General features: G+C 56.1%; 4 protein-coding genes across 4 annotated transcripts; all 4 read left to right on the top strand.

Annotated features, from left to right (window-relative positions):
• Window positions 1-397: 397 nt before the first annotated feature.
• Window positions 398-901, top strand: VDBG_02547 (conserved hypothetical protein; the record flags this gene model as incomplete). The annotated part of the gene is made up of 1 exon (XM_003006362.1): window positions 398-901. One exon carries the CDS (start codon window positions 398-400, stop codon window positions 899-901), a length of 504 nt encoding a protein of 167 aa, XP_003006408.1.
• Window positions 902-2041: 1140 nt separating this feature from the next.
• Window positions 2042-3346, top strand: VDBG_02546 (NADP-dependent alcohol dehydrogenase; the record flags this gene model as incomplete). The annotated part of the gene is made up of 3 exons (XM_003006361.1): window positions 2042-2350; window positions 2421-2536; window positions 2614-3346. The coding sequence occupies 3 exons, from the start codon at window positions 2042-2044 to the stop codon at window positions 3260-3262; spliced, it is 1074 nt and encodes a 357-aa protein (XP_003006407.1).
• Window positions 3347-3847: 501 nt separating this feature from the next.
• VDBG_02545 (methionyl-tRNA synthetase) lies at window positions 3848-6276 on the top strand (the record flags this gene model as incomplete). Its single annotated transcript, XM_003006360.1, has 8 exons — window positions 3848-4356; window positions 4431-4792; window positions 4849-4967; window positions 5020-5129; window positions 5175-5301; window positions 5356-5411; window positions 5467-5676; window positions 5730-6276. The coding sequence occupies 8 exons, from the start codon at window positions 3848-3850 to the stop codon at window positions 6274-6276; spliced, it is 2040 nt and encodes a 679-aa protein (XP_003006406.1).
• Window positions 6277-7408: 1132 nt separating this feature from the next.
• VDBG_02544 (glycosyl hydrolase family 43 protein) lies at window positions 7409-9021 on the top strand (the record flags this gene model as incomplete). The annotated part of the gene is made up of 3 exons (XM_003006359.1): window positions 7409-7673; window positions 7735-7823; window positions 7879-9021. 3 exons carry the CDS (start codon window positions 7409-7411, stop codon window positions 9019-9021), a joined length of 1497 nt encoding a protein of 498 aa, XP_003006405.1.
• Between the last annotated feature and the right edge of the window lie 2418 nt (window positions 9022-11439).

Genomic DNA, 11439 nt, shown 5'->3' with positions numbered 1-11439 from the left:
CATGCGAGGTGTATTTTCTGAGATCCTGCAACCTAACGTGATCTAGTGGATCAGATCGTCATTCCTCTCAATTCAGCGCGGGTCTCTCGGGACCCTCCAATGGACGTGTGTCGCCATGGTCCACCAGGAGAAACGATGCGGCACGGAAGCAGAGTTTCTCCAGGCGTTTGCCCATCAGGGTTCACAATGATGCCACAGTCCTCCGTGTGCCAGAGAACCGAAGTTCCCAGTACTTCAACAACAACAACCCCGCCAAATCGTCCGACCCCTTTTCTCTGCGTTTTGAGGTCCTTGCAGACTTCCCGACGCTCCTGTGGTCCCGATTGACTGCCCGATCGAGTTTGCACAAGTCGTCTTGCGACCAAACCTTCTCCGATAAACCATACCCATTCAAAACATGGCACCGCAAGCAGGCCAAACCAAACTCAAGACTGTCAGCGCCGGGTTCAACCTCCCACCTGCCTACAGCCTTTTCTTTCTCGTCATCGAACCGATATCTGCCCTCGTTGGGGCTTTCTTTGCCCACTTCAAGCCGGAGGTGTACCTTGAGCTTACCCACGCTGCAACAGCCCCCTCGACCCTCCCCCTTGGTACCGGTATCGCCATGTCACAGCTTGCCAACCTCTACATGTTTTTTGCATTGAACGAGGCGATCGTCCTACGTGCCACTGCCGACCTCAAGGTGTGGTCAGCCGTTCTCTTCGTCCTACTCGTGGCGGACCTGGGCCATCTCTACACCGTTCGAGCACTGGGGCCAGGCATCTATTATAATGTCGCTGGTTGGAACGCTATTGGCTGGGGCAACGTACCCTTCGTCTATTTCGGTGCCATCATGAGAATAGCCTTCCTCTCAGGAGTTGGTCTTGGGAACAAAGCTGTTCCGACGAAGAAGCAGAAATAAATACAGTGCGGAGGCCAAGTCTACAGGTGGGCTGGACCACTTCCAGGCTCGACTTCGACTGCCCCAGCGCCCTCCCCGCTCCCTTCCCCGTTCCCCGGCCAGAGACTTCTGTCTATCCACTCTGTCGCTTCATGGAGCAGACCAGTCTGGTGATATTCTGTATCAGTCACGAGATTCCGAGAGTCACAGCGGCAGGCATTGCTGCAACAGGAACCCGAGCACATACCGACATGCTTTTGACTTCAGTGCCCCTCTGTTCCCGATGCGACGGAAAAGTAGGGGGAAATCTGTTTCCATGTCGGCATTGAAGCTGATTGGTCTACATCCCATCCCCGTCACGGATGACAATCCCAAAGATTCAGCTGTGTTGCTGCGGGCTCGGTACGCACCACCTAACTTGCCCGAATCCCCCGCCCTCTTGCCCTCACTCCGGCAGGTCCATCTAGTCAGGCTACCAGGTGTTCAATCGCTCCAAGCGTGCTGGTGTGTCTGGACACCCGAACACACAAAAGTTTTCTGATGGGGGCTGGTTCTGATTGACGGAGAAATCGGCACTAGATCGGAACATCCACCGGGACAATTGCTTTGCAACTTATCACTCCCGAGTGGGGCCTGCGCGGGGCTGGCCAGCGTCAGAAATGGAATGAGGCCAATCGCTGGTCTTTGCGGCGGCCGACGAGCCAAATTTCTGGAGCGAACTGGGGTGTGCTGGATGGAGTCGACCTCTGGGTACACCCCCCCTAACCACCATGGGACAACTGGGCAGCATCATGCTCCCCCATTCCTTGACATCTGCCCCTTCTCGGTGCTGGGTTGGCCGTGGGCTGTGGCTTGGGGGCCATCGAAAGGTGGGCGCGTCTCCAGAAAGACACTACGCGGGGCAAGGTCACAGCTCTTAGGTGGGGGTTCGGTGGTTGATGAACGAGGGACGAGGGGAGAGATTGGGATTGAACCGTGGTCTCTTAAATATTGGGCGGCCTGTCGTCCCGCGTTGGGCTTGATTCCTGTTCCTCCCTCTCTTCTTCTTCCCATTTGAAAATCGGTGCCTTCTCTAATCTCAATTATCTTGCACGTCTTGCCATCGATCAGACATCTTATTGTGCCGCTCCACCACCGCCAATCCACATCCTAGACACCAACATGCCTTATCCCGAGAAGTTCACTGGTTTCCAGGTCAAGGGCGCCGATACCTGGCAGGAGTTCCACAAGCAGGAGTTCGACGCCAAGCCCTTCGGTGACTACGACATCGACATCAAGATCGAGTGCTGCGGCGTCTGCTCTAGTGATGTCCACACCGTCCGTGGTGACTGGGGCGCGCAACCCTACCCCCTGGCTGTCGGTCACGGTAAAGCTTTCATTTGGCTCTTTCTACGGTGGCGGCACGTCTCTAATGAACCATCACAGGAGATTGTCGGCAAGGCAATTAAGGTCGGCTCCAAGGTCACCACCGTGAGGGAGGCCAGCGCGTCGCGTCGGGCGCCCAGTCATTGGGCTTGCCTCGACTGCAAGCAGTGCCAAGAACGACAACGAGACCTACTGCAAGGACCAGCTCGACACCTACGGCGCGACATGGCCTGACTCTGGTGTCGTCTCCCAGGGCGGTTACTCTTCTCACGTCCGCACCCACCAGCACTGGTAAGTGGTCATCGATGGCACTCCTACACGTGCTGCTGTTTGAGGACAATGGGCAGTTGAGGCTGACGTGTTCACAGGGTCTTCCCCATCCCCGAGGGTCTTCCTAGCGAGGTTGCCGCTCCCATGCTTTGCGCAGGCTTGACGGCTTACAGCCCCCTTGTCCGCAACGGCGCCGGCCCTGGCAAGAAGGTCGGCATCGTCGGCATTGGTGGCATCGGTCACTTTGGTGTGCTCTTCGCCAAGGCACTGGGTGCTGAGGTCTGGGCCATCTCGCGCTCGCGCTCGAAGGAGGAGGACTCGCTCAAGATGGGTGCCGACGGCTATATCGCGACCGCCGAGGAGAACTGGAACGAGAAGCACAAGATGAGCTTTGACCTCATCGTCAACACAGCCTCGTCTTCCGAAGGCTTTGACCTCTCCACCTACCTCACCCTGCTCGACGTTCACGGCAAGTGGGTGTCGGTTGGCCTTCCTGGCGGTGGCGGCTTCGAGGTCCGCAACCAGGACTTCCTGCCCAACGGCTGCTTCATCGGCAGCTCGCACCTGGGCAGCAGGAGGGAGACGCTTGAGATGCTGGATCTTGCGGCGGAGAAGAAGCTCTTCACGTGGGTGGAGAAGATCCCCATCAGCGCCGAGGGTCTCAAGACGGCGATGCAGGGCGTCGAGGCGTCCAAGGTGCGCTACCGATACTGCATGACCGGGTACGAGGAGGCTTTCGGTGCGTAAAGAGACCGAGAACCGATGGTGCTGTGCTGTGTAAAGGTAGCTGGGTGGGGTGACGAAGCGAATTAAAATGGAGATTTCAATGTTCACTGGCCTGGCCCGCCTTGTGTTGTTGGTGTCTGTCGGGTATCTGGGCTTTGGACGCTCGAAAACTTGTCATCGGCTCGGGTCAATCAGCGCCTTCTGTCCCACCAAGGACCCCTCATCCCCAAAGGAGACTAGTGCGGGGTTGCCCTTCTGTGGCTTTGGCCGCCTCAGAAAGGCGCGACCCGCTGGTATGGCGTCAAAGAGACGTGCCCCGCCTTGCGACCGTGTGACTGTGCAAGTGACTGGCTGTGACTGTGACTCTTTCCTTGAGCTCTCTGGCTCTGGCGTGCCTTCCCCCCCCCCCCCCCTCCAAAGACCCCATCTGCAGTCGACTGCAATTTTGCAAAACCCCCACTCATCACAACGGCACCGAAAAAGGTCCAATCGAAGAGACGGAATACACATCTTGTGTCTCGACCTAGATTCCTGCCTGTCCATTGCTCGGGCTGACTGCCAGAATCTCTCAGCAACCCGTCTACCACGATCACCACCCTCGCCGTCATGGCGACCGCCGAGCCTATTCTCCCCGTCAAGGGTAAGAACAACGTCTTGGTCACTTCCGCCCTTCCCTATGTCAACAACACGCCCCATCTCGGCAACGTCATCGGCAGTGTCCTCTCCGCCGATGTTTTTGCGCGCTTCTCCCGCGCTCGCGGCAACCCGACTATCTTCATCTGCGGCTCCGACGAGTACGGTACTGCCACCGAGACCAAGGCCCTTGAGGAGGGCGTCGACCCAGAGACCCTGTGCCGAAAGTACCATGCCGTCCATAAGGGCATCTACGAGTGGTTCAATCTATCCTTTGACATTTTCGGCCGCACTCCGACCGAGCAGCAGACCGAGATTGTCCAGGATATCTTCCGCAAGCTGTGGCAAAACGGCTACATCGAGGAGCGCGAGACGACCCAGCCCTTCTGCCCAGTTCACCACAGCTTCCTGGCAGATCGCTTTGTTGAGGGTGAATGCTCCCTCTGCGGCTACAACGACGCCCGTGGCGACCAGTGTGACAAGTGAGTCTCGCCACCTTGCTTTTGTTCTCGCCATTCAACCTCGTCTTTTAAATCATCAGCTAATGACTGGAAAGGTGCGGCAACCTTCTCGATCCCCTCGAACCCGAGCCCGAGGCCGGCAACGCCAAGCCCGACGATGACATCGCTGCGAAGGCCACCGGGTGGTTGATCAACCCTCGATGCAAGCTGGACGGCGCCAAGCCCGACAAGAAGCAGACGAAGCACCTTTTCCTTCGTCTCGACGCGCTTAAGGAGCCGCTCATCGATTGGTTCAAGAAGGCGAGCACTGAGGGCGCGTGGAGCACCAGCGCCCAGACCATCACTCAGGCGTGGATCGACAAGGGACTGAAGCCGCGCGGTATCACGAGAGATCTTAAGTGGGGTGTTCCCGTTCCTACAGATGTTACTGGCGAGGACTATGCCGCCAAGGTTTTCTGTAAGCTGCTGAAAGGGTCTGCTTTTTATCATATCTCATTGCTGACCAGACGGTAGATGTTTGGTTCGATGCCTGCATTGGCTACGTCTCGATCACCAAGAACTATACCGATGGGGCCGACCTCGCCGGCAAGAAGTGGGAGCAGTGGTGGAAGAACCCGGATGAGGTCAAGCTGGTGGGTGGTTTTGCAATCTTGATGTGAAGCGTGCGGCTGAGCAACGTCACAGTACCAATTCCTCGGCAAAGACAACGTCCAGTTCCACAGCACCGTCTTCCCCGCGTCGCAGCTCGGCACCAACGAAAACTGGACCAAGGTTCACAAGATCTCTGCCACTGAGTAGGTTCGTTGAGCAGACCGCAGAATCGGCGCTGACATTGATAGGTACCTCAACTATGAGGGTGGCAAATTCAGCAAATCGCGTGGTGTCGGCGTCTTCGGCAACCAGGTCCAGGAGACTGGCGTTCCTTCGGATGTCTGGAGATATTACCTGCTCTCGCGCCGTCCAGAGGTCTGTAGCCATGATCCACTGGACAGTTTGATTTTGATGTTGACCATATCACAGACGTCAGACTCGGAATTCATGTGGCAGGAGCTGGTGGATGGCAACAACAACGAATTGTGCGTGTACCCGTACCGTGTATGCCTCAATTTGAAGTCTAATAACCTTTCGCAGGCTGAAGAACCTCGGAAACTTTTGCCAGCGAGTCATCAAGTTTGCGCAGGCCAAGCTTGACACTACCGTTCCCGATTACACCAAGTTCGGTCTCAACGACTACCTAAAGAACCACGTCAAGGAGGTCAACGTGAACCTCAAGGAGTATATTGCCAACATGGAGGGCACCAAGTTTCGCGATGGTCTCAGGAGCATTCTGTCCATCTCGGCGTAAGTGCCATGTATAACCCACGCTCGTAAGCCTACTGCTGACTTTCCCACAGCCTCGGCAACAAGTTGCTTCAGGACAACAAGCTCGACAACAAGCTTCTCACTGAGGAGCCTGATCGTTGCGCGGCCATTATCGGCCTGGCACTCAACCAGATTGCGCTCATCGCCAGCATTCTGAACCCATACATGCCCGTGACGTCCAAGGCCATCTTTGAGCAGCTAGGCGTGGAGCCTACGCCGACGATCCCGGACGAGTGGGTCACGGGCGCGATCAAGCCCGGCCAGAAATTGGGCGAGGCGAAGCATTTGTTCTCGCAAATCCCCGCGAGCAAGATTGAGGAGTGGCGCGAGGCATTTGGCGGCGAAGAGGTGCGCAAGCAAAAGGAGGAGGCGGCCGCCAAGGCAGCTGCTAAGAAGGCGGCCAAGGAGCGGGAGAAGGAGAAGAAGCGCCTTAAGAAGGAGGCTGCTAAGGCCGCCGCTGCTTCTGGCGCCGAGGCTGCGCTAGCGGGGGTGGAGTCCGGGGAGAAGAAGAGCGAGGCAGATCCTGCGATTGAGGCGGTCACTGAGGCGATTGCCAAGGCTGACGTGCACACCTCGTAAGGAGGCTAGGATTGCGGGGATGTTATTGACGATTGATGATGGTGGGGATACAGTGGGTGGCGTCAAGGGGTCGAAGCATGGGGCTGGGAACGGCCAACGGGGAGGAGCGTTAGGACCATGATGGCCTAAGAATGAAATCTTGAGGTCTTTACTGCCGCTGCGAAGCCATCGTGACAGAAGCTGTTACCGTTTTTATTTGCCCCCTTCAAGACGGCTTCTGGGGTTCCCCGCATTCACTCCTCATCTCCACGTTTTCCAAGAAAGGAATTGATTACTGGCCATCTTCATCTCGCCGTGCATGAAAACTAGCAAGCGGTGCCTGGCTGTGTGAGCACCAGCAATTTGTGCCTCATCTAAAAAAACCGACTGCCTCGCTTGCATTCAAGCCGAGCGAAAACGTCCGTCTGTCCGTCGTCCGAGGCGCAGAGCCACGATCGGCACTCGTCCGTGGAGGCGGTCCAATGGCTACCCCTGGTACGGGAGCCCGCCCGCCCCGCGGTAGTTGGAGCGAGGTTCCGGCTCCCCCGCTTTCAAAACGTCTTTTGGGCTTGCATACTTAGCCTCGGACAGGCTCCTCTGAGCCAGCGCGATGACTGCTGGGCGGTGATGGCCCGAAATCTTTGTGTTTGCATGTGCCTGTGCCTGCGCCTCTGACCAACCTGTTCGTCTCGTCTTGTGAGATGTTCTTGTGGCTGGGGGCGAGAAGAATGGAAACTTGGGTTCAGAGTCGGACTGGGACTGGGTCTGGGGTTCGACGTCACATTTAGCATGAATGGGGAGAGACGCTACCCCACGCGGAGAGCGAGAGATTCCAACGGCGGAGAAGCCTGGATGCAGATTAGGTTAGGTCTAGCACCCCAGTCCTTCTGTAGGCATGCTGAATGGTTCACCCCTGGTTTGTATTCGGTCCTCGGGCCAGTGGATGCCGGTGAATTGATGGAACGTCATATGAGGTGCGAGCAAGCTTCCGTCTTGGGAAAGCAGAGAAACGGAGGGGATGTGGAGCAGGGGGGAAGAAAGCTGCCGTGGTTTTGGCCGATCAGTATAAGAGGCCTAGTAATCGCAGGTTTTTCTTGCAGGATGTGCAGGTAAGCAGAGACGACTAGCCATCTCACGTCTACTATCGCCCATCATGGTTGCTGCTTCTAAGATTCTGTGCTCTGGCGCACTGTTCTCCTCCCTTGCGGCGGCAAGGTGGATCGTTCCCGGCGGCCGCTGGATCGATACCGATGGCGACCTCGTCAACGCCCACGCTGGTGGTGTCACCAGGGAGGAGGAGACGGGCAAGTTCTTCTGGTTCGGCGAATACAAGATCCAGGGCCAGGAGGAGGGTGGCGGTGTTTCGGTCTACAGTTCGGATGATCTCGTTACATGGGAGAACCATGGACTTGCACTCAGTACGTTTTCTCTGTAGGCGACAACCTAGCAGTGTGAGTGTATACTGACGAATGGCGGCAGTCCCTGAGGAGGGTCACGAGTTTATTTCACCCGAAATGATCATCCAGAGGCCCAAGGTTGTGTACAGCCGCGAGACCCAGCAGTACCACGTATGTCGGCCGATGCCCAGTGATCCTCTCTGATCCTGTTCGCTAACAGCACTAGATGTGGTGGCACGCCGACGATAGCAAGTACAGCCTCCTTCTTCAGGGCCTTGCCGTCTCGCCCAACATCACGGGCCCCTACACCTTTGTCGACGCCACAGCGCCCCTCGGCAACTGGTCCCAGGATTTTGGCCTCTTCACCGACAACTACGGCGATGGACGCTCATACGCACTCTACTCTAACGGTGACAGGCGTGAGGGCCGCGACGTCTACCTCTCTGTCTTTAACGAGAATATCACCGAAGTCGAGGAGGTTACATTCCGCTTCAACAAATACGATCTTGAGGCACCGACCATTCTCCAGACGGACAAGAGTTACTACGCGCTCATGAGCCACAAGACAGGCTACAGGCCCAACAACGTTGTTGCCTTCCGCGCCGACAAGCTCGAGGGACCTTGGAGCCAGCCCTTCATGGTGGCCAAGCCGTACACGCGCACTTACAGCTCGCAGAGCGGCTTCTCGCTGCGCATTGAGGGCACGGAGAAGACGACGTACCTGTACATGGGTGACCAGTGGGATCTTAACTCGCTCTGGGAGGCGAGATACATCTGGCTTCCCGTTGAGATTGACGACGACAAGGGCAGCCTCGAGGTCAAGTGGCACGACGTCTATGACCTCAATGTCGAGACTGGTGTCGTGACCCCTATCGAGGGCACCTCGTACCCGGTCGTCGACGCCAAGCTCGAGGGCAACGCCTGGCTCCAGGAGGCCAACTTTGCCAGCGACGGCCGCATCGCGACGGGCATCTACGGCAACGACAGCACCGTCACCTTCAGCGGCATCGAGGGCGCCGGTAGCAAGCAGTGGGTCTCGTTCTACTACCAGAACACGGACGACATGGGCTTCGGCGACCAGCCCGGTGGCACACCCGACCGCATCAACGGCACGTGGCAGCTGAGGCGTATCAGTAGCGTCGTCGTCAACGGCAAGGTCGAGGAGCTCGAGACGCTGTACCAGAGGGATACCCACAAGGGCATCATTGCCTCGGCACCACTGCTGCTGGACCTCGAGGCTGGCTCCAACAACACCATCAAGATTGGTGGCCTCTCCAACGGCTTCGACTTCAAGGGCGCCGATATCGACCGTATCGTCGTGTACCCGCCCGAGCCTGTCAAGAACAAGTGCAAGAAGAGGGCTGCCTAAGCGAAGGAGCCGAGAGACTGGTGCCTGGTCGTGGGGTCGGAGACTGATCGTCGCGAACATGGTGGTGATGGGCTGTGGAGGGAAGGCTGTGCTGCCTGTAGTGCTGCATACACATCAACCTGGTACTTACGTACCTTAGGTAGGTAGTCAGTTAAAAGTAAGGTAGGCAAAGTACCTTACACAGCCGCAGCTGCAACATCTGAATAGCCTCGTACCACCAGATAAATCTTCTTCTACATTCCAAGGCTGCTACTCAAACCCATGTCTCCTGTCCCACCATCACATGCTGTGCGCAATGCGAAGGCCAATACGAAGCAGTACCAATCTTCAGCCGGCTGCCTTCTAATGAGGGTGGAATTTGGGGGGTGATTCCCCAATTAGCACCACCTCGAGTCGAATGATCGGCTGCGAGTTGGGACAAGGCAGACCATTCAGGACTGATGACACCAAAAAGGCTGCGTCTTACGGCTAACCGGGTCCCCTCTATCCTGTTTACGATTCGTGGTCGCCTTCTCTTGGCGCATATATGCTGTGTACCTATCTTTCCATGTTTGTGTGCAGGAGAAGCCTGGTGGCCGGCTTCCAACGCAATCGATGCGGCACGAGACTGATTTTGACTGATGCGCAATCCATCGTGGCGTATCTCTGACATCATTCGGTGTTCGCTGACGCTTGCGTCGTAAGATGTTGTCGTGCGTCGGCTGGACAGAGGGGTTCTCAGTCCTTGGCCGACTACCTACTTGTCTCGGTATGCTTGAACGTTCCGTCCTGCGTCTTCTACTTGCGTACAAAAGGGCTTCAGGGCCACATCCGAACGCCGTCCTATTTGGAAGGCGCTTCGATATCTTGAATTCTGCGTGGTGGACAGATCATCGAAAGTTGAAGAGGAGAAGTGAAGCCATCGCCGACTCGATGCGTGGTGCACACACCAGGCGCGAGAGGCTTGGTCCAGCCTGAATGTCAGCCCCCAAACTGGCAAGTGAGGGTGGCCCTTCTGCGCCTCTTATTCCCATCTCTGGTCTGGAAGCACTCAGCCTGCAAGTCCGGTCAGAGTGCTACCACCACTTGCAGCGTTTTGGCGTCGACTGCTGACCGAGCTCGCATGGGCTGATGCAGCCCTCGACAGAGCCTCGTCTGCGATTTTGCTGTGCAAGGTTGATGTCACGCTAATGACGAGGTCCCATGGCCTGTGCAAATCCCCAAAAGGCTTTTCTTACCACTTTGGGTACATCTCCGTGGTATCTCGGTGTCGTATCAATGAGAATAGCTAACAGGACGGTTCAACCAAGGGGCCCCGGAGGCAAGAGACCCAGAAATCGGCTCCGCGCATGAGCATGTCCCGTGCGCCCATGGCAGCAAGTCCAAGGCACAACTTGCATGAATAAGGTAGTTGTACACGGCTCAGATGGGCATCTTACTGGTTCGGACCAACGGTACGCAAAGCGAGTGAAGCTATCCCGCGCTGCTCCATGAAAACACCTACCTTATGCACGTCATTCTTCCGCACTTACCGTTTTGCTAGGTTCCTTTAAATTTGAGATGTTGATATTTCAGCTTCACAGCCTGGTATCAGAAGGAGCCTAGTCATTTTGAGCCCGTTCAGGTAACACCCTGCGATTGATCAGTCAATGGACCCTGTGTGGAGGTTTGTCCTGCCCGTGATGTGCTCCCTTTTCAAGCGCAGCCCCCCCCCCACCCCCACCTCGTACTTGGTCCAGCTAGGCACCTAAATTCGGCTAGCAATCGCATTCATCAGACATGACATTCACCAAGTCTCTTTCTGTTCATTCCCTAGGTACTGTTCATGATAATTCACCTTGCCTGTCCATTGTCTACACCACCCGAATGCACTGCCCCTTTCCCTCTGTTCTTGCTAATGTCATCTGATGAACCCTATCATATGGACCTACCTATGTCCAACCCAATTCGTGAATATCTTACCTAGTAGGTAAGATACTTAAGCTGAAGGTGTCCTTACTTGTACGAGCCCCTCGTCTTCTTCCCACCATACCAGCGAGCTCATCATTCGCGCTACATTGAGAACGTGCCTCGGGCTATTCTCCTTATTCGCTGCCTGCCAAAAACCGCCGCCGCCGACTTGGAGACTGAGATGCACCGCACCAATAAGAAGTATGATCACAGATGCCAACATCTTTCGATGTGAGGTGAAGCACAGCTATCGTATCTTCCGCGGCCATCGTGTATACTCAAACTACTGCGGTGCTCGTGAGTTCTTCGTCACGTACTAAAGTTCCGTTTCACACAATACCTGGCACTTGACTCGACCCTTCAGACACTTTGTCGTGCGACTCATGACGATCCTGTCCAATTTTTGCTCAAAAGGTCCAAGGATATTGGAAACGAGCTACTGCTAAGACCGGTAAATATTTTTCCTGCTTTCCCTTTCTAGTTCACTAT

This window comes from Verticillium alfalfae, genomic scaffold (assembly GCF_000150825.1).
Source record: "Verticillium alfalfae VaMs.102 supercont1.3 genomic scaffold, whole genome shotgun sequence".
In the NCBI taxonomy this organism is placed as follows: Eukaryota; Fungi; Ascomycota; class Sordariomycetes; order Glomerellales; family Plectosphaerellaceae; genus Verticillium; species Verticillium alfalfae.
Note: the sequence above shows the minus strand (reverse complement) of the source record. Positions and strands in the feature narration are given on the sequence as shown.